The sequence below is a fragment of the Hesperophylax consimilis genome, chromosome 13, assembly GCF_061612785.1.
Source record: "Hesperophylax consimilis isolate HC1 chromosome 13, BYU_Hcon_1.0, whole genome shotgun sequence".
NCBI classification, from domain to species: Eukaryota; Metazoa; Arthropoda; class Insecta; order Trichoptera; family Limnephilidae; genus Hesperophylax; species Hesperophylax consimilis.
This window is the reverse complement of record NC_142848.1, coordinates 18,233,296-18,255,726: the sequence shown is the minus strand read 5'-3', so window position 1 is coordinate 18,255,726 and position 22,431 is coordinate 18,233,296. Positions and strand designations below refer to the sequence as shown.

The following is a 22,431-nucleotide window of genomic DNA, read 5'->3' as shown; positions in this document are numbered from 1 at the left end:
ACAAAGGAAAAGTTATAAATGTTTTTTTACAGTGTGAATTGTTAAATTTTTGGTTCCATGGAAAAAATAACGGGTTTTCAACTTTTAACGCTTACCCGAAATTTCATCCAAAATGGTTTCATATTTTAACTAATATTTTTTTCCTATTACCACCAGCTTTAAACATCAATTATGATAGATAATATTTTTCAGGGTAGTTGAAATGCTTTTATTAAATTTCGACATCATTAAAACTATATGAGATGATGATTTAATTATTATTAAGACAACCTTTGTTTATCTTGTTACGTAGGATATTATGAGAACATTATTAATTAGATAGAAGATCTTATGTGAAGTAAACAAGTTTGTGTGGTTTTAGAACTGATATGCCGTAATTACTAATTACATACAAAGCTAATGGATTTAATATTAATAATTGATTTTGTTACTTCAAATTGGGAGGCGGTTTTGGGTACTACCGCCCCGGGAACCATTTATCGGATAACCAACTCTGCCATAGGTCACCCCAAATGGTTCGCTGCGTTTGGTGATTTCGCAGGGGTGCCCGGGGTTCATCGGGTGATGTGTGTTCAGATTGGGAGAGGCTGATCTGGGGTGACTCTTTGACCTCTCCATCTCCTGTGGGGTGGGAGGGGTATATTCATACGTCCGTCACACCCTGATCCCTAGATTCCTACCCAACCATCATACATTTTACCTTCCCACAACTTTCTCTCCTTTCTTTCCATAAAAAACCCCTTCACACGGCATCCACAAAGATAACATAGGCCATGAGTGAAATTATTTTTTTCAGGGCCTCCTGTGACAGGTTATTGTAAAAATATATTCGCTAGGTAAAATTTTACGAAACAGTTTGATTGTAGAAAATCTGACAGTTTGCAAACAGACTGCTTTTTTTCGAAATGGTTGTCCCCTTTTAGGTCAGCAGGGAATGCGATAAACATTTTTTTCTCTTTGTTTAATGTATTTCGCGACAAATGGGGTAATTTTCATATCCTGTATTTTTGTGCTTCTGTGCGTCGAGAGCAGTGATGTGTTTCACAGTCCTGTGGTTTTTTGAGTTCTGTGCACCAGAATATATCCAAACTGGCATTTTTAATCGATTCTAACATGCACGGGGTGCACGGAATGCAAAGAAAATATATTCAGAGGGTGCTTAAAAAATCTTTTTTTTGTATTGTCTGCATTAATTTTCAAAAACTGAGTTATAAAATATCATTGAAGAAGAAGATAATAACATTAAATCTTAACGAAACATGAAACAGAAAAAAGACAGAAAAATAAAAAAGGTAACGGTCTTAACTGTGAATCGAACCCAAGATCTCTGTCTTACCGGGACAATGCCTCACCCAACTCGACCATTAGGACCTAATTTTCAACGTAACTTGAGTTATAATCTTAATTGATAATATCTTTTGGTGGCTTTTAAATTTAGTCCATTGTTATTTGTGATCGATTCAGCGTAGTATAGTTGGATTAAAAAATAAAAAAAATGTACTCTGGTAAAAACATTCTGAAAAAGCTCATAGCTTATTCTAATGAACTAATATTAAAAACAACGTATATTATTACTACAGTTCTTGGTACGTTGTGTTTACGTCTACCAACAGTCGTATAAATCTTTAAAAACACTAACTTTTTCGCACAGTTTTCTTAGGTATCCATGCAAAGTTTATTTTAATTTTATTTATATTGATAGTAGGCTTTGGTGAAAGTCATTTTCCTCACTATCCTGACTTTCGCCTTCTTTGGGATGCTGTACGAAGTGTCTTCAGGAAAGGAGGGAGTGTACCTTGGTTTTGAAAGTCTAATAGCCTAAGACCCGGGTTTATGTTTGTTATACATTTTTATATCACTTTTAACAAGCCACAAAATCATTTGTATCCAATAATTATTTAGTTTTGGAATAATTTAATGAGTAAAAACTCAAATTGTAATATTTAATTATAGAAGACAATATTTGTGATTACTAAACAAAAATTTGAAACAGTAAAATTAAAAAACGATACGGACATATCCGGGACTTGAACCCAGGACCGTTGGCTTGCCGGGGCACAGCTCTACCATCTGAGCTAATGGGACCCTATCTCCTTCGGTCATATTTAACGGTATCATAATTTGAATAAAAACTACTAACATTGTCTTCATTTTCTCACAGCACATTTTTATTGACTGCTGTCTTTATGTATGATCGCAAAGGTTCCATGCGAACTCAACACACTATTCAACACACCTTTAAAAAGTGATATAAAGTCATTAAAAACGATGGAAAAAAATGTAACCTAACCTAACCTTACCCACTTAACCTAGTTAATAAAGTTTTTGTTTCATTTTTGTAGCTGTGGTTAATAAATGATCAATCCATGTACCTTTGAACACCTTAATGTAAATTCCCGAACTCTTTCTTTTTAGTGAGGTGCATTAGATATATTATGTATTTACAATTACTCGCTAGAAATATATTTTGCGAATGTCTGCAATAAAATAAAATCTGTGAAATGTACCCACTTAGAAATAAGACTTACTCATGTACACATAATCATACAATGTTATAGACATAGACTTAAGATATTTTGATTCGGTGGATCCTGCAGACAAGCTGGCATGTGACAGCTTTGTTGGTCTACCTATTTTGTTAAATAAAAATGTGTTAAAAAAAAAATAAAAAACAAATTAAAAAAAAAAAATTAAAAAAAATAAAAAATCACTTTACATTTAAATAACCTTTTAAAGATGTGATGAATAATCATTTTGATGATTTATCGGATTTATCCGGTCACCGATCGCAAAATATACCTATCTTTTCTGATTTGAAATAATTTCGTTTAGGAATCGGTAATATTGTCTTCAATAATTCAATAATTACTGTAGCAAATAAATTTAAAGCACACATTTAACTAACCTAACAGAAACCAGAACATTTTAGTTCAGCATAATATCATGTTTGAGCTAAAGATTCAGCCTATAAGAGATATTATGTATTTTAAATATTAAGTAAAGCTAAGTTAGGAGATAATTTTCTCTTTTTATATAATTTATGAAATACATGATATTTAATTGACAATTACAAGATACATTGAATCAACAAACTGTTTCATAAAGTGTCAACAATGTAATGTAAGATTTTGAGCTTTACCAATTAAAAAATATGTGGCTTGACAGGAAAAGATTTGTTCGTGAGATTTTTGCGATAAAAATCCGTTTTGAACCTAATACTACAGTAAAACACAAGTAAAATATTTTAATGTTTATTGTACATCAAATATGTTATAATTTATTTACATTGAATCTCAAAATACTTAAACATAATATTAATAACATTCATTTTACTTCGTAACAATAGATACTTAGATTAATTTGATCGTTTTTATAATGTTTTTAATCATTTGAGAAAACGTACAATATATAAATATGTATATACCCTTTACTTCAAAACACAATAATATTTACAGATGTTTGTAGAATTAATACATTTTTACCACTAGACTTATTTTCATCGTTAAACAGTTTCGGAAGAACCATTTTATCTTCAACGAAACGGAATTTTATTAAGGTAAAAAAAAAAAATCTTCAACTTCCACAAAAATGGTGCTGGTTATACTAGAGTTGACACAAACTTTCTACTGGTGCAATGTACCCGACACTTCCGGCAGTGATATTTTTGTTATGCGTCAATGAGAAACAGCATGTCTTTCGTACACTAACTTATTTTTTTTAGGATCTGCAAGTATATATGTTGTTCGAATTCAATGAATTCGAATAACAAATTTGACATTTTATGCTGTATTCAAGCAATGCATATGTGCGAGTACTTTGTGTCAACTCTCGCTGCGATACTTATAATACGAGCATCATTTTTTTTTATTTAAAAGAAACGTCATATTATGATAAATTTAAGTAAAGATGGTGGGTTAATCAATTTTTACATCATATGTATTCAAAATTAGGTAACATTTTGAGGAAAGAAAAATAATTGTTATATAATTCTAAGAATAACCAAAAATATCAATTTTTGTTGTCATCTTTAGAAATCATTCGTCACATTTTTAAAAAGTTTTGAAAACTTGTCAAACTATGATAAATTTGTAGATGATTGGTAAATCATTTTTTAAATCGAATCGTATTCTAATTTTTTTGTGACGTTTTGAGATGGTAAAAAATTCCGTTGTAATTCCATGAATCACCATTAATATGAATTTTACCGGTATTTCGCATTGTCTAAGATTTACCAACCTACCAAAGCTAATACGAGTCCGAATAAAAATATCATTATGGGATGGTCCATTCTCAGCTTCACCCCGTGCTGTATGGCTGCCGGTTGCTCACCTGAAAGAAATAAAAAACTTTTAATATATGGTGAATTTTAAATCCGGCATTCAAAAATAAAGGACAGGCCTGATATTAACCCCTCAAAACAATTTAAAAAAATACTACACCACGAAGTTCCAATCCATTTAGGAAATAAATTTTAAATATGCCTATTTGAATTTCACTACTGCAATAAATGTCGGTCTCATCCAATCGGGATTTGGCTCAGATGGTAGAGCTACTGACTCCAATTACTGAGAGGAAGGATCAATTCTCAGTGAAAGTTTTTTTTTATATTTTAAAAGATATTTGAAAATAGATGTATCGTAAAAAAATGTTTTTTTAATATTTTTATTATTTATTATACTCTTTTTATAATATGAATTATTATTTGACAATGTGAGCCTCACTGGATGCTTTAAATGTAGTAAGTCCCCCATTTTACAGTTTAATATTATATAACCATAGATGATAGAAACTACGGAAATGTGCCATGAACAATTATTATTATTAAACAGCGGGCACAACGCGAGTCGGTAACATCCTTCACAATTACTTACCTACCTACAAAACGGATCTACTTACAGCAGGATCCCCTCATTTTTTCTACTTAAAGGTAATGTATTATAATATTTTTGGTTTCTACCTTATTCTAGAAGCAGTATTTTTTCCAATTTTTAAAATGACCTAGGATGAGTTGTTTCATAGGATTTGAACAATTCCTCAAATTTCAATGTACATTTTCGGGTTCCGTGAGAGTCCTATTCAAGTTCTATTATTATATCATTTTAGTTCAGTTACTTGACAGAACTGAAATAATAATAGAACCTGAAATGAACTTTCACAGAACTTGAAAATTCTGTGAAACGACCCATTCTTAAAGTTTGTATACTCAGTTTTTTTTTCGTTATGTGCCTCGAATTATTTGCGTCAAATAAATTGTCGTCGTAATGATAGGATATTTTTACCGTAGAAGAAAATCAAGAGAGTAATGAAAATTTAACATTTTACTGAGGTTGTTTGTATCGTCACACCGGCAAACATTTGTAGGCGAACCCGGGTTCCGGTAACAGCTGTTTTATTATTATCTGAATAACACAAACATATAGTACATATCTCTCATTTGTTAACATACCCCATAGCGAGCGTTTAATCGTAGGTGTCGAAGCGTAGGCGTTGAAGTGTGGCCGAAGATATTTAGTATCCCAGGTGAGTTTGTTTTATGAGAAGGTCACGCAAGAATTTAAAAAATAGTATTGTGTTATGTTTTCGTGCCACAGTTTTGAAGGGAAAGAAAGAACAAATGGAAAACGAACGTTGGATAAACTTGGTCATCCAGATATGGAAAACGTGCTTAAGTGCGACTGCCAAACGTATTCCATTAAATATAACGCGTGGGTAACTCATTTTATGGTATTGCTGACCGTCGCCCTTTGATGAGGGAGGCTTACAAATAGGTTTTATTACAATGTGAAAATACTAAAAACTATAAACAAAATCGCTTTTGAATTGTTTATTTTGCATTATACCTACATACCTACTTTGTTTTACATGTGCGAATGGGCCACTGAGACACGCGCGCACTCTTAACCAATATTTGTATTTATTTGATAAAACTGTGTAGAGGGTCTTTTTGAGGAGAGGAAGGAGTGAACATGGGTTTTGACCAGTGGCGGCTTGTATTCACAAAAATGGGTAGTTCACTAAAAATATTGCCAATCTATTTCTACCCACTGGAATGATCAGTATGCGAACTGCAAACTAAAGTGGCGCCATCTCACTGAAGATTTTATGAGGCATTGGCGAGCACCGTTCCTGTTTCGGAGAAATTTCAATGAATTATACCTATGAATGTTTTACAAGTTTTCGATGAACATAAGGTTTCCATTATCGTCATTGTATTTTAATTTGATTTAGCGAAGGGAACTTTTGAAGTTGAGTGAATACGGGCTAAAAGAAACCCAGATTTTATAACCTAGAGACTGCTTAATAGTGACGGACCATCGCGTCGTAGCAAGGGGCAACTGAGAACAATAACAAACCCTACCATTAGTTAACTAGACGCAGAATATACACGTGGCGACAATCTCACCCGACATTGAACAATGTCAGTGCGATGATAAGCCACAATGAATAATTATTATCACCCTTCCTATATATAGATGACTGTCAGAGCGATCAAGATAATCATCTGGGCACCACCAAATGAGTCCAAAACAAAGCCTCGAACTTAATTTAGATTAATGAAAAAGTAAAATAGGCGAATACAAAAGACGGTAGACCGTTCCAGGGCCGACCTTTTGAACATGATAAAGAATTTATTGTACCAGCGACCAATATTCAAGTAGCAAATGATTAACGCCTAATGCGCATGATGGTGACATATTTTCAATGCTCCCGGCTACAAAATGGATTACTAGAACATGTGCTTTACTACTAGTCTTGATCACTTAAATATACCCAAATAAAACACACACTTAACAATTATTCCATAGAAAACGCAAGGGATATTTAAGAGGAATTGAACGAGATCAAATTTAAAAATTAAAGATACCTGTAGTAAAAATGGCACGAAAAGTACCTTACCCTTAAATGCATACTTTTTCAAAACTGCAACATACCGTTCAAACCACCTTTAACTCTTTGGTGTATACTAAATGCATGCCGTTTTAAAATTTTCAAGTTCACGGTAATATATTTTATCGAGTGGCATCACCTTTTTTTTCTTTCGCGAATGTCAAATGTTACTTTTTCTTTAACAAACTGAAGACTCTCGAAAATTGGTTGGAGGTTAGAATTACAGTTTTGTTTTGCTCTTATTATTTTGATTTTCTTAAGTAAATACTAATACAATACTTATATGTAATAACTCGTATTTTCCCGGTACACTTATTTATTTTGAGAATTATTTTTAGGTTTTTTATTTTTTTTTTCGTACGTATATTGTTAATATTAATTTTTATTAAATACACGGTGTTGTAAATCTGCAACAATTTTTTTAATCAAATATCATTAAAAAATTACAAAAAAAATAAATTCTTTATATTTACTTGCATATGCATGAAAATATCTACAAAATATTTTTTTTCCAGAAAAATAAATAAATCATGCATTTAAGGGTTAAGTTCGATTTTTATGTGTACCCATCAGCGCTGCTTGTGTTTTTAGGTGGGTCTGTATGTACCCATCACCACTGCTTGTATTTGATTTGTCCCACCAGAGCCGGCGTGTACTGTATATGGCATTGACTTGACTGCAATTCGTCTATTGATGGAACCTATCAAACGCTCGTTATTGCTTTGAGTCAAAGGCTTTATCAACGTGTCTGGGAACCTCAGGCCAAACGTGTCACTAGTCAACTCAGTAGTCACACTTGCAATGTGTAATTTACACAGTTGAAGTTAACATTTGTGCTCCACATGTATTCTAATAGTTATTTGTATTAAACCCTGCTTCTTAGAAGCACACTTTCGTCTGGAAGTCAATAATAATACATCAGCCGTGCACAAGCTGAGATCTAGCGCGGTCGTATCGACAATTACACAGAATAGATTCGACAAACTATCGTTTGCAGGCATTGCCCCCTAGAACGAACACGTCCATAAGGTTTTATCGATTTTCTCGGTGACGTGTTTTCGTTCACAAGCACGACTATAGATCAAACTCATAACAACAATTCACGTTGACTAAATAAATAATTCGCGAACTATCGTGTGTTCGTTGGCTATCCGCAGTTGTGTTCGGAAACGAAAATGGCTTACCGATATAATTTAAATGTTTAAAATTGGTTTCATTAATTCTTATTTCGACGGCTCACACAAAACCGAATGATCAATTTACGACACCAAACATATTTTTATTTTATGCTACGTATACGTACGCGAGCCGAACTGCCGAACTGAACCTCAACTTATGGGAAAGGAACAAAGCAACTGCAAATGGAGCGAAACGCCAATTGCAGTTTCTTCGGTCCTTCCCCGTAATTTTTGGCTCGGTTCAATTGACTTTTTCTGCAAGTCTAGGATGAATATTTAATTTTTGAAATAACTTAATGAGTAAAAACTCTGATTGAGTGAGAGAGTCCTAGATGTGACCGTATATGTATAGATTTTTCTGTTTAAAATTTTCGTTTAAGAAGCGTTAATATTGTCTTCAATAATTAAATATTACAATTTGAGGTTTTACTCATAAAATATTAACAAAAAATTATAATATATATTTAACCTTTTTTATATAACCAATAAGATATTTCTTCAAAGTAGTAAGAAAATGTATTGAAAAACTCTTTTTGAAACACTAGCTGTAGTAATCATTTCAATTTTTTTTTTGCAAAAATATTGTTCGACAAAACATATATTATATCTATATTACGTTAAAATTAATTGCATATTAAAGTACAAACCTGACGCTTCAATAATTTTCTCATTTTAAAATAGGACGAGCCAGTAAATCGAGAGAAGTAATATTGGCATCGCGAAAAATAGACAGTGAGTCAGGAGCAACTAAGTAATATTGGCATTGCGAAAAATAGACAGTGAATCAGGAGCAACTAAGTAATATTGCCATTGCGAAAAATAGACAGTGAATCAGGAGCAATTAAGTAGTGTTGGCATCGCGAAAAATAGACAGTGAATCAGGAGCAACTAAGTAATATTGGCATCGCGAAAAATAGACAGTGAATCAGGAGCAACTAAGTAATATTGGCATCGCGAAAAATAGACAGTGAATCAGGAGCAACTAAGTAATATTGGCATCGCGAAAAATAGACAGTGAATCAGGAGCAACTAAGTAATATTGGGATCGCGAAAAATAGACAGTGAATCAGGAGCAATTAAGTTATATTGGCTTCGCGAAAAATATACAGTGAATCAGGAGCAACTAAGTAGTGTTGGCATCGCGAAAAATAGACAGTGAATCAGGATCAATTAAGTTATATTGGCTTCGCGAAAAATAGACAGTGAATCAGGAGCAACTGAGTAATATTGGCATCGCGAAAAATAGACAGTGAATCAGGAACAACTAAGTAATATTGGCATCGCGAAAAATAGACGGTGAATCAGGAGCAATTAAGTTATATTGGCTTCGCGAAAAATAGACAGTGAATCAGGAGCAACTAAGCAATATTGGCATCGCGATAAATAACTCGAATTTGAACGCATGTGCATACTATCGGGTTGCGTTCACACAATAAATTATTTTAGTTCATTTTGAACTGGTTTATATAGAAAGTTTCAAATGTATTTATGATTAGTTTGAAGACAGTGCTTTTACCTGTTTGGCGCAGTAATTTTCTTTGGCCGTTCTTACGTGCGGCCTTCCACCAAGGAAACACTTGAAAAAATAGCTAGGTATTTAGATTAACTTTTTTAATGCAAGTCTTACTTAAATACTTTAAAAATTAAACGAGGTAGAAAAAATTAATGCCATCCTTATTTCAGATGCTTGCCGTTTTATATATTATACAAAACGAGCTTACAAACGACTCATTTTTATGAAAATGCTCCTGGCATTAAACTTGAACGATATCGTGTTATATTATGTTATTACATTCGATTTCAAATAAGAAAAAAAAAATCGTTTACACCAAAAAAGATTCTTCCAATTTCGCACGTTTTTTTCATACACAGGATGTCTCAAAACTCAACGTTATCTTTTGGACTACTGATAGGTCAATTCATGACAGACCGGAACATCATAATATTGTGATTTTAGTAAAAAGTTGTTAGTTATTGAAAAATTGACACTTACATATATGAATTGCGCGACACCTGAGATCAGTTTTTCGAGTGCCACGACTAATCCCAATTACAGCCCCTTTTGCAGTATATTTTTTAATAAAGTGGCAAATTTTATACCGTTTTATAAACTACATAAAATGAGCATATTTTAAAAATGATTTGCCAAGAGCTTAGAGCATTTTAAAGTGTTTGATCGTTTTAAATTTTTTATATGGTATGAGGAGTCGAAGTTAGCTAAAAAAATATATATATTTATTTTATTTTTGGAATAACTTACTGAGTAAAACCTCAAATTATAATATTTAATTATTGAAGACAATATAAGCGATTATTAAACGAAAATTTGAAAAATAAAAATCAGAAAAAAAGGTACCGTCACATCTAGGACATGAACCCAGGACCCTTGCTTTACCGGGGCGCCGCACTACCAACTGAGCTAATGGGACCTTCGACCATATTTAACTGTATCACACTTAAAGTGATACAGTTAAAGAACAATCATAATCACAAGAGCTAACAATATTGTCTTCATTTCTCACCGCACATTTTTATTGGCTGCTATCTTTAGGTATGATTGCTCAACGATCATACCTAAGATTCAACTCGAACTAAATGCAATCTAGACAGTGTCTTGGATAAATATATACTATTTTTATTTTAATGTGCGACATCTCTTGACTTTTTCTACAAGTCTTGGATGAATATTTTATTTTTGGAATAACTTAATGAGTAAAACCTCAAATTGTAATATTTAATTATTGAAGAAAATATTAGCGATTTCTAAACGAAAATTTGAAACAGAAAAAGATACGGTCACATCTAGGACTTATCTTTTTCTGATTTTTCTGTTTCAAATTTTCATTCATTAATCGCTAATATCGTCTTCAATAATCAAGTAAATATAAGTCGAACTGGACAAACAAATTTTATTTATATTTTCCAAGATATAGCTAAAATTAAATTTATTTTGCACTGCGATCAATGGCAAAGCTATTCAGGGGTGAAGAATTTAAAATAGACTATTTGAATATGAAATTTAGTAGCTGTGACACCTGAAAAACTGAAACTGTAATGTTTAGATTTTCACGAACTCATAAAAGTGCCAATATCTCGAAAACTAACGACCTTTTATTACAGTCATTTTATGATATTCTGGTCGGTCGTGAGTTGGCCTCCAGAAGATAAAGTTGAGTTTTGGGACACCCTTTATACTATGTATTATACATCCAACCCCTACATAATTTGATCACGTTCCGGCCAACAAAGGTATTCAGCTTATATTGACATGCTGGATATATGCCCACCCCTATCGCCCGGTTTCACACCCCCGTGTTTTGAGTGTATTAGAGGGATGGATGCGTTTCAGGAACAAATAGGGGTTGGGTGTGGCGTAGAACATCGGTTGTTTGTATGGCGGCCGACGTAGATTGTGCGAAGTCTGTGTTAGACCGACACTAACCCGCACAAAGCAAATACACCGGAGGTCCAATCAATAGAATTGATTAGTCTTGTATTTGTAGAAATCGACTAATCTTCATTATTGTACCCTGATTAAATGAAATAACTCAAAAATGACCTGCAGTAGTCTTTTTCAAGAATTATGAAATGTGATAAAAAAATATTTGTGGATGTAACATCATCACTCCTCAACCCAGACCTCTAAACCCTGAGTTTCCAGGCCTGGGTTGAGGAGTGATAACCGCTCATTCATATTATTTATAAGACTAGCTGAATCCCGAACGTCGCTTGGGTTTTACACATTTATATGCCATTATCTTTATTCATTCACTCCTTCATTAAAACATTTTATAACGATTTCAACTTGATGTATTGTTCTGGCCTGGATTGTGTTGGTTCTGGTGTAAGATATGACATACCCGACTGACTTTAACCATCGATTCCTGAGCTTACTTACTAGAAAGTAAAAGATTTGCATTAGCACCATCGCTGACTATCCAATGTTGCAGGAAAGGGAACGAGGTACAACAAAATTCCTCAACATGGGCGTTATAATACGTGTGCTTCATACATTCCATTCTTTACTTCATCCAAATTACAGACACTATTAATCTGATTAATTTAAAAACTTTTTTTTTCTAATTATCTTCGAGTTTATTATTTACATTATTTCTAAATTTCAAGGTTTCAAAACAAATTTAGCAAACGACTCAGGATATAATTTTTACAGCAATGGTCAACTTTCTATCTCTGCCATTCATTATGATGATGAGGTGCCACGAGATTACAAACGTGTATTTAATGAGGCTAATGATTAAAGCCTTACCATTGAGCACATGGACCACGACCGTGCGTGGGTTGGCGTTGGATGGACTGCATGTGTACTTGCCCGAATCGGGGCCGCGCGCACGCTGGATCAGAAGGTAGGAGGTTGTGATGTCACCCTTCTCTGTGATGACGCTCACCCCACCGCGGGGCGAGTCGTAGTTTATATCCTGGGGAAGACAAATAAATACAATTAGACGCTTAAAGTTGCAGATAGCTAAAGTGTCTCTTTCTCCGTATCATAGATTGAATCAGAAGGTAGGAGGTTGTGATGTCACCCTTCTCTGTGATGACGCTCACCCCAACGCGGGGTAGTTTATATCCTGGGGAAGACAAATAAATACAATTAGACGCTTTAAGTTGCAGATAGCTAAAGTGTCTCTTTCTCCCTATCATAGATTGAATCAGAAGGTAGGAGGTTGTGATGTCACCCTTCTCTGTGAAGACGCTCACCCCAACGCGGGGTAGTTTATATCCTGGGGAAGACAAATAAATACAATTAGACGCTTTAAGTTGCAGATAGCTAAAGTGTCTCTTTCTCCGTATCATAGATTGAATCAGAAGGTAGGAGGTTGTGATGTCACCCTTGTCTGTGATGACGCTCACCGCAACGCGGGGTAGTTTATATCCTGGGAAAGACAAATAAATACAATTAGACGCTTTAAGTTGCAGATAGCTAAAGTGTCTCTTTCTCCGTATCATAGATTGAATCAGAAGGTAGGAGGTTGTGATGTCACCCTTCTCTGTGATGACGCTCACCTCAATGCGGGGTATTTTATATCCTGGGGAAGGCAAATAAATACAATTACAGGCTTAAAGTTGCATATAGCTAAAAATCTCCATATTGCATCATGTACAGGATAAGCAGGTAGAAGGCAGTGGGAGACCGGATAACTCATGACAATTAATGACAATCAATGACAATTCTACACACATTTAAAAGGTGATATAAAGTGATGAAACAAAAACTAGATTAAATAGGTAAAGTGGGTAAGATTTATATGTTAGATTTTTTTATCACCTTCAATGACTTTATATCACTTTTTAAAGGTGTGTTGAGTTATAAAGTTTTATTTTTCTGCCTTACAATCATATAAAACTATCTATTCATAATTTAATATGTTTTCAACTTTAGAATAGGTTTGAAAGCATAATTGCTTCTAGGGCAAATATTTTCACCGTCGAGAAATATTGGGTGGTAACATTGTGAGGTATTTTGTACAGAAAATTACCATTTTCAGATCTCTATGAGCTTCCAATGAATAATTGCATTACTCGTAGCAAAACAACGCACGTAAATAAATTTGCAAAAGCTCCATAAATTGAAAGTTTCTTCAGAAGTCTCGTCATGTTTTCCCATATTAAATAAACGTCAACATAAACTAACTCTAACGAACGCCCCACGCCTTCATAAAGTGCCGGAAATTTTCATTAGACGTAATCAGCTCTTAACTTATTTAGTCTCATGTTATTTTGCTTTGAGGACTTGGATCCCCATACGAAAAAGTTGAAAGCGCGAACGTAGAAGTAAATTCTTCGCGTGACTGAATGTCACTTCAGTACACTATAAAACATATTAGCATGTATTATGTTAAAGCATGTTAATATGCGAGATGAATTTAGTAGTCCTCCAAACATAATTCACAAAAGCGGGTAAATAAACTATATTTTCAAGGTAACGTAGTTTTTGAATAATTCTTTCCAACCAGTGAACTTTTTGATAAATTTAAGGTCCTACCGGTTGTAAAACTTTTGAAAAAAAATTTATCTTATCAGAGTGAAATTTAACACTTTTTGTCAATGAGATTTTGTTGTAATGTTGTATTTAATGACATATCAAAAGGATGACTTCTTCTTCTTCTTCAATGGCGCTACAGCCCATTTCGAGCCTTGGCCTCCTTTAACATGAGCCTCCACCGCCCTCTGTTCTCGGCCGTCGTCTTCCAATCTGCAACATGGAGTAGTCCTCTGGCATCTTTCCTGACATCGTCCTCCCATCTCAGCCTAGGTCTGCCCGCCTTTCGTTTGCCTCCCGGGTGTCCTGTTAGAACCTTCTTTGGTACACGTGTGCTTGGCATTCGGTGCACATGTCCGGCCCATCTTAGTCTTTGGAGCCGTAAATAAGTAGAGAGTCTGGGAGCTTGGTATATGTCATATAGCTCCTTATTGTGGCGGGTTCTCCATGCCTCTCCCTCTCGCACCGCTCCTAAGATTCTTCGAAGTACCTTTCTTTCGAAGGTGTCCAGCCGTTCCGCAGACTTTGCTGTCAGTGTTCCCGCCTCACATCCATAGGCCAAGACCGTTCTAATAATTGTTTTATACAGGATTATTTTGGTTTTCCTATGGACGTTTCGGGATTTGAACACTGGCAGCAACGCGAAGTAAGTGTTGTTAGCGGCTGTGATGCGCTTTCTTACTTCTACTGGGTCTTCGTTGTCCTGCGTTATTATGGAGCCCAGGTAGGCAAACTCTTCGACCACTTCAAAGTTATAGGAGTTTTTAAAATTCACTTTATCTTTTATTCTGCGGTGTGGGGTTCTGGTTTGCATCATGATTTTAGTTTTCATTGATTTGCGCGCCCACCTCTCTTGCTGCAGTCTCCAAAGGGTCAAACACCTCTCTTACAGCCTGTAAGGATCTTCCGACAATGTTAAGGTCGTCTGCATATCCAACTATTTAATTGCTTTTGTAGCAGATGTTTGAGTCGGTAGCAATCATTGTCTTCCTCACGACGTGCTCCAGAACAATATTGAAAAGAGTGGGAACTAAGCCATCACCTTTTTTCAGCCCCTGGGAGACGTTAAAATCCTCCGTTGATCAAAAGGATGACTAATGAGCGATATATTACAAATAAATAACTGTTGTTGAAATTATCACAAAATTAAATTTAAAAGTTTTTAAAGAATCCAAACTGTCCTCAACGCAAATTGTAGGACCTAGAAGATCAGGGAATATAATATATATACTCGTATGTATCTAAATGCAACACAACAGCGTCACAACACCAGTGCGAGTACTTGGGCCCAAAGCTATTTAACGATTTACCGGATGCAATAATTAAAAGTGAAAAAGCTATTCCAAAACTTAATAAAAAACTATTGTTACGTTTTATCTAAAAGCAAAAGACAGATATTTTTCCGATGATTTTCAGATATATTCTTTTGCTATTCTGTCATTTATTTACTGTCCAGTATTATTAATATTTAAGAAAATACTCTGGTGAAAATTTCATAACTCGATATACCTACTATTTTGTACATACACCATTATTGTTTTTTTTGAAATATGTAAATATACTAGCCCCCCAGTTGGACCCGAGTATATTTCTCCACTGACTCCACTAGTTAAATATAGATGCCATGTGACATTTATAATCAATGTGTATCCTTTCTTAATAATTTCAATAAATAATTTTTTAAATTTACGTATGTTTAACTAAAGAGATTTATTTAAAAAATTATTGTAAGCAATAATTATAAGCCTGAAACACAACTATAAATTGAAAAAATAAATGTCGCCGACGGGAATTAACCCGCACCTTCTAATTGCCGGTCAGGTGCACGGAACCACTGTGCTACTATAATATTGTGTTATCCTTTGTGCTTTGCATAAAACCTTGTCTTATAAACAAATGTTTACCTTCAATAAATATTAATGAGATTTATTTACTTTATTTCAACGGAACGTTAGCACGTTTTAATAAACCGAGAGAAGTGTGTTATCGGGCCGTATATCCAAAGTAAGATCAGTTATTCTCTACTTCTGGTGGAGCCGGTAACTGGTGACAATTGTTTACTTTCTATATTATTGTAGAAAGCAATCACTCTGTGGTTTGACATATTTAATAAAATAAAATAAAATACTTTTGTTTAAAAACCACAAGTTTATAATAATTTTTAGAACCGACCGGTTTCGCTTCACTCAAGCATCTTCAGGGTACATCTTATTACTAGTAATAATTTCTACCCTGAAGATGCTTGAATAAAGCGAAACCGGTCGGTTCTAAAAATTATTAAAAAGTCGTGGTTTTAAAACAAAAAGTATTTTATTTTATTTTATGTTTACTTTCTAATCATTATACTTCTATCTATAATCTGTTCATAGTATCGCACCGGTAAAATAACGTCATTAAGGATACAAACGTTGCTGGAAATGATTTTCGTCGTTTAGTGACTACATCTGAATAGCCAGATTATTCCTACCCTCGTTGGTGATGGCATAATACCCCTGACTTGGGACATCTGGGAGCAGTATTCACATTTAAAAAAAATAGTATGCCCACCAAGTTAAGTAAGTGTGTCAAATTTTCAAATTTCATTACAAAAAAAACAGTTCATTATTCCTTCACCTGTTATGCCTGAATTACACCTCTCGAGTGCTCGGTCAAATATTTCATTCTTCCTTATTTCTCTTTTGCTATTTCCCGATCGAGAAACTTATTGGAGAGTAGAGGTGATCACATGTAGAAGAAACAGTGGGCGAGAATCAGTTCATTAAGATTAGTTTAAAGTTCTATTAACAACAGACGAACACCCTTTAATATTTCTCGATACTTACTCGACCGAGTCATTGGGTCTTGCTTCTATCCACTATCTCGCTTGAATCACTCGCCTACTAGGCCAAGTCCTGACTGTACTGATCACACCAGGATTTTTAATTCAGGCATAAATGTTATTTTTTATTTATTTTTTTATTTAATGCAATAAACAACATAATATATTATAATTTTACTGGTCTTCCATTAAAAGCCTTAGCTTGTGGATGGAAGAAGAGTTAACATTTCACATATTATGTACAAATAAAGTCACGTGTACAGTTAATACAATGCAGTTAATACAGTTAATACATTTCATATAATTACAATTACTATTTACTATAATCATGTATTTCAATATATATGTATGTGTAGGTAATATAGACACATGGCAATCAGACCCGTTAACTAAAATATGTAAACATATATGTATTCAGTAAGAAGAAAAACAAGTAAGATTTTTAGTGTGACATTCTCTAAAATACTTTTTGATGGAGTTCAACAATTGAATTTTGTTCCTAATGCTTCTGATTTCTATTGGTAGGTTATTGAAAAAGAATTTTCCTTGGTGAGTATAATGGTGTTGTGCAAAAGAAGTGTTTAATTTGGGGCACACAAATACATGTTTAAGTCTAGTACGATTTTCAGTTATGAATGCGTATTTATCTTTTTCTTTTATAATTTGTATAATTGAATTTTTTATAAATAAGTTTTTAAATGTTGGAACTTTGAATTCTTCGAATATGCTGTCAGTTGGGAAGTCTGGAGGTTTTTTTAGTATAATTTTTATTATTAGTTTTTGAACAATTTCTATGGGGGTCAGATTAGTTTTGTAAGCTGCTCCCCAACTGATAATGGCATACTGAAGAATAGACTGTACTAATGCGTAGTATATTGAGTATAGGTTTTTCGTTGATAAGAAGTTTCGTATTCGTAAGAATATATGAATTAACTTCCTAACTCTTTTTATTGTATGGTCGATGTGATCTTTCCATTTTAGGTTTTTATCTATGATTATTCCAAGATATGTAATTTTATCCGCTATTTTCAGAAGTGAACATTTTTGTTGGCAGTGATTAGTATCGTGTTGTGCGAGAGAATGATTATGTAAGAATATTTGAAGATTTGGAGGTACAATGTTAGTGTTAATTTCGAAAGGAATGACATATGTTTTATCACTATTTAACGACAAGAGGTTATTGTCAAACCATATTTTTAGATTATTTATGTCTTCTGTAGCTTTTAGATTAATTTTTTCCCAAGTTTTTTCTTTTATTATAAGGACTGTATCATCAGCGTAAGAGATAATTTGGCCATGCAATGGTTGAATAAATATGTCGTTTACATACAAAATGAACAATATTGGTCCAAGCACGGTGCCCTGTGGGATACCAAAATTTGATGTTTCTTGGTCGCTAGTTTGGTCATTTATTTTAACAAATTGTGCACGATTGTTCAAATAACTTTCTATCCATTGGACGGCTTTATCATTGATGTTATTTAATTTCAGTTTTTTGATAAGCTTTGCGTGTGAGATACTATCGAATGCTTTTCTTAGGTCTATGAATATTCCTGCGCATTTATTTCCTTCGTCAAGTGCAGAGTATATAAATGATGTTACATTTGCTATTGCATCTTGTGTGCTTTTTGTTTTTAAGAATCCGAATTGATTGGAATGTAATATTTTATTGTTTTCTAGAAAATCAACAACCCTTTTTTTCACAATCTTTTCAAATATTTTTGCTATATTCGATATTAGTGATATCGGTCGATAATTTGAAACATTTTGCGGGTCGCCGGTTTTAAAGATAGGGGATATTATAGATTTTTTATAATTTGTTGGGAATATGCCTTTAGTCAGACTGAGATTGATAAGGTGGTTTAGTGGTTTCAGTAGATACATTTTCATTTCTTTAAGAATTTTCACAGAAATGTGGTCAAAACCTGGAGAGGATCCGTCTTTCATGCTTTCTATTACAAGTTGTATTTCAGTTTCGGTAGTTTTTTTAAAAGTGGATAGTGTATTTTGTTTTTGGGTATTAGTTGTTATAGTTTTTGGTGTGTGTACAGATTTAGTGATTTTATCAGCGAGATTGTTTCCTACTTTAGAGAAATAAGAATTAAAAATGTTTGCTGTTAGTTTTGGGTCTTTGGATACATCTATGATATTATTTTCATGTTTTAAATATTTTATAGAATTATTTTTTTTCTTATTTTCAATTGCATAATTTACCGTTTTCCAAATAACTTTTAGATTGTTTTCTGAAGTAGAGATTATTTTTTTAAAGGAGTCGTCTTTACTTTTTTTAATTAAAGCTGTTAATTTATTTCTATATTTTTTGAGAACTATCTTAGCATTTTCATCGTGTGGATTTTTAATTGTATTTTTATATAGCCTTTCTTTTTCTCTGATAGATTTTATTAGGCCACAAGTGATCCAAGGTTTTATACGTCTGAATTTTGAATTCGTGTATAATGAGACCTCTGTTGTGGAGGTTTCAATATGATCCATAATTTGTTTTTCAAACATATTTGAGCATTGTTCGACATCGTTAGATTGTAGTATCGTACACCAAGTTTCTGCTTTCAATTTCTTCTCTAAAGTGGCAATATTTGTGGTTTTTTTAATAGTAATTGGAGCCTTAATTTGTGATTTTATTTCATTATTATACAATAATAAGCAAGTGTGGTGGTCAGTAATATTCGTTTGCCAAATCATTGTTTTGATTTTATATAGGTTTTGTAATTTTATGTTTATCCAAATATGATCTAAGCAAGACGATTTTTGTCCGTGCATTTCTCTAGTATTTTTATTTATGCATGATTTAAAATCTAATTCAGTCATACAATTTAGGAACTCATTTTTGAAAATATTTTCTGATTTTTCGTTAATGTTAATATTAAAATCACCCGCGATAAAACAGGTTTTATTTTTAAGCGGTAGTAATATATTTTTCAGTTGAGTTATAAAATGTGAAATATTTGATTCGTGTGTTCTGTAAATGGCAATTATGTGGTAAATATATTTATCGAGTTTAATTTCGATTTGAATACAGTTAGTCAGTAATATTGGGTGTTCTAAAGTCGTGACAATACTGAATTTGGTGTGAACGAATATTGCGATTCCACTATTTTTATTGATATTTATTTTAGTTGGGATGTATGTATAGTTAGGAAGTTGAAAAGCTGGTGACTCATCATTTGTAAATGTCTCTGTTAATATTATACAGTCTGGTTGTAATATTAGATTATTGATTTTAATAATAAATTCATCAAAATTTTGAAACATACTACGAATATTTTGGTGTAATATGAATAAACCGTTAAATTTGTGTGGGAAAAATTCATTACATGTCTCTGTGCTTGCACATTCGTATTCATGGATTCTGTAGAAATTTTCTATTTGGCTAGCTATAAAATCATCCATTAAAAATTAATTTTAATTCATTTAGAGCAATTGATAGCACATACATCCATAAGCTTGCCAAAACTATGAAGAATTAAATTAAAAGAATTACGCTCCGTTATTATAATTATATCGGTATAGTGTCTATTAGTGAATAAAGTGTACTTATATCTGTTGCGAATGTATAACATGAGCATATAAATAATACATAACATAAGCATATAAATAATATAAAATATAAGCATAAAGAGAAAATAAAACATGAGCTTAAAGAGATTAAAAAACATAAGCATATAAAGAAAATAAAACATAAGCATATAAAGTATACCAGTGATATATGGATTTGGTTGTTGCGGATATTTAACATAAGCGTGAAAAGTATGCATAACATTGGCATAAGTATACAGAGTATGCATATAGTTGTTGCGAGTATATATCACGAGCATATAAAGCATAAGCATATAAAGCATATAGAACATAAGTATATAGAGAAAATAAAACATAAGCATAAGCATGTAAAGTACACAGGTGTTATAGGGATTTAGTTGTTGTAAGTATTTTACATAATTATAGCAGGTATATAGTGTAACTATGAATTGAAGATACATAGTACATGATTTATATTGGTTACTGCTAAAACTAAATGTAGTGTTTGGGTAAAGAGATAAAAGAAAACTAGAGAAATACAAATTAAATAATTTAAATTCCCCTGTAACCATATACCTGTGCCCTTCTGTTTCATATAATAGGTTGAGATTAATAGTTAAAATAGTGATGTTAATGAATTTTGAGTAAAGTAAAAAATATTTTATCAACATAAATACAATAGTTACAGTTCTTTTACAAGTTATTGGGTGTGTGAGATAAGATGTGTTTGTTTTTGTCATTGATAATAATGACTGGTGTTCCAATATCTCTACGGACGTACACTTGCCCTCCACGGGTCCAGGCGAATTTATATAATTTTTCCCGTGTAGCCTTACGTGCAAGGAACCACAAGTGTTTCGCACGAAACGTCAGGTGTTCCGAGACGTATATGTGAGAGCGAGGTCCTGCAATTCCGACGAGGGTGGTGTTGAGTTTTTCCTCTCTATTGTTAGCTTGTTTGTTGAACTTTTTTATGTCTGACAGGAAAACATCACGGTCAATACTGGTTTTAAATGATATGATTATGGGCCTACATTGGTCTTTAGGTATTTTTTGGGAGATGCGGTAAGCTGCGTCAATCCTGTTCATTTCCACGTTTGAATTAGTAGTTTTTTGGATGTTGAATATGAGGTTATTTAAGTTTTCCCCATTATTTTCCGGGATCCCCCTGATTTCAGCGTTTTTAGACCTATTTAGCCTGTCTATTTGCTCCATTTGGTTTTCTAATACTTCAATTCTTGCTTCGAGGCCGGTGTTCTTTTTCTCAAGCTTGTTATTAGTGTCCTCAAGCTCGTGGACGCGAAGAAGAATGTCCTCATATTGCTTGCTCATCCCCGCTAGAGTGGCAAGAATTTGCGTGTTTTGTTCGAGTAGTTTGGCGAGTAGTTCACTATCAATAAGTGAACTGCCACTGGGTTTGACAGTCGGTGTGACACAAATGCATTGTTTACATTTTATGAGGGCACGCCGCTCCTTAGAGAGTCGACGGTAGGTACTTTCCGTCACACCTCCACATTGCAGATGGAATGTCTCCTTGCAGGTTACGCACACAAAAATAGACTCGTCTGAAAGTGTTGGTTCGGAACATTTTTGACAGGTATTATTCATGTTGATGATGTATGATATGTTGATGATGTTTCACTGTTATTTTACGTTATTTGTAATAGGCAGTAAAAGTTTTGCTATAAGCAGTCACAGTTCTTAGCACAGATAAACACTGGATTGAACTGTCACTGTCAAATGTCACTTGATCGAAAATTAAGACACTTGTAATCGCTGTAGAATTAATGAATTATAACCAAGTTTGAAGTTTGTACACTAAATGTGACCCAAGGAATCACCTCCAATACATTTAATTTTCAATATGACGGTTTTAAATATAGATTTTATGATTTTATCGGTAGAGCAAATATCGTGGTATACACTGTTTATTGTTGTATTGTTAACTTGATACAATTAGTTATACTTGGCTTCCAGGAGCAAACGAAAAACGCTTAAAAACGGAATAAAAT

At 33.3% G+C, this 22,431-nt stretch overlaps 1 protein-coding gene across 4 annotated transcripts in view; it reads right to left on the bottom strand.

Moving 5' to 3' along the window:
* Positions 1-3,338: 3,338 nt before the first annotated feature.
* LOC149418536 (neurotrimin-like) overlaps positions 3,339-22,431 on the bottom strand; it is a 205,770-nt gene continuing 186,677 nt past the window's right edge. For all 4 annotated transcript variants that reach the window (XM_089638555.1, XM_089638558.1, XM_089638556.1 and 1 more), the window contains 2 exons: positions 12,334-12,502; positions 3,339-4,329 (listed from right to left, as the gene is read on the bottom strand). In XM_089638555.1, coding sequence (XP_089494681.1) covers positions 4,229-4,329; positions 12,334-12,502 — 270 coding nt within the window. In that variant the 3' untranslated portion in view covers positions 3,339-4,228. The remainder of the gene's footprint in view (positions 4,330-12,333; positions 12,503-22,431) is intronic.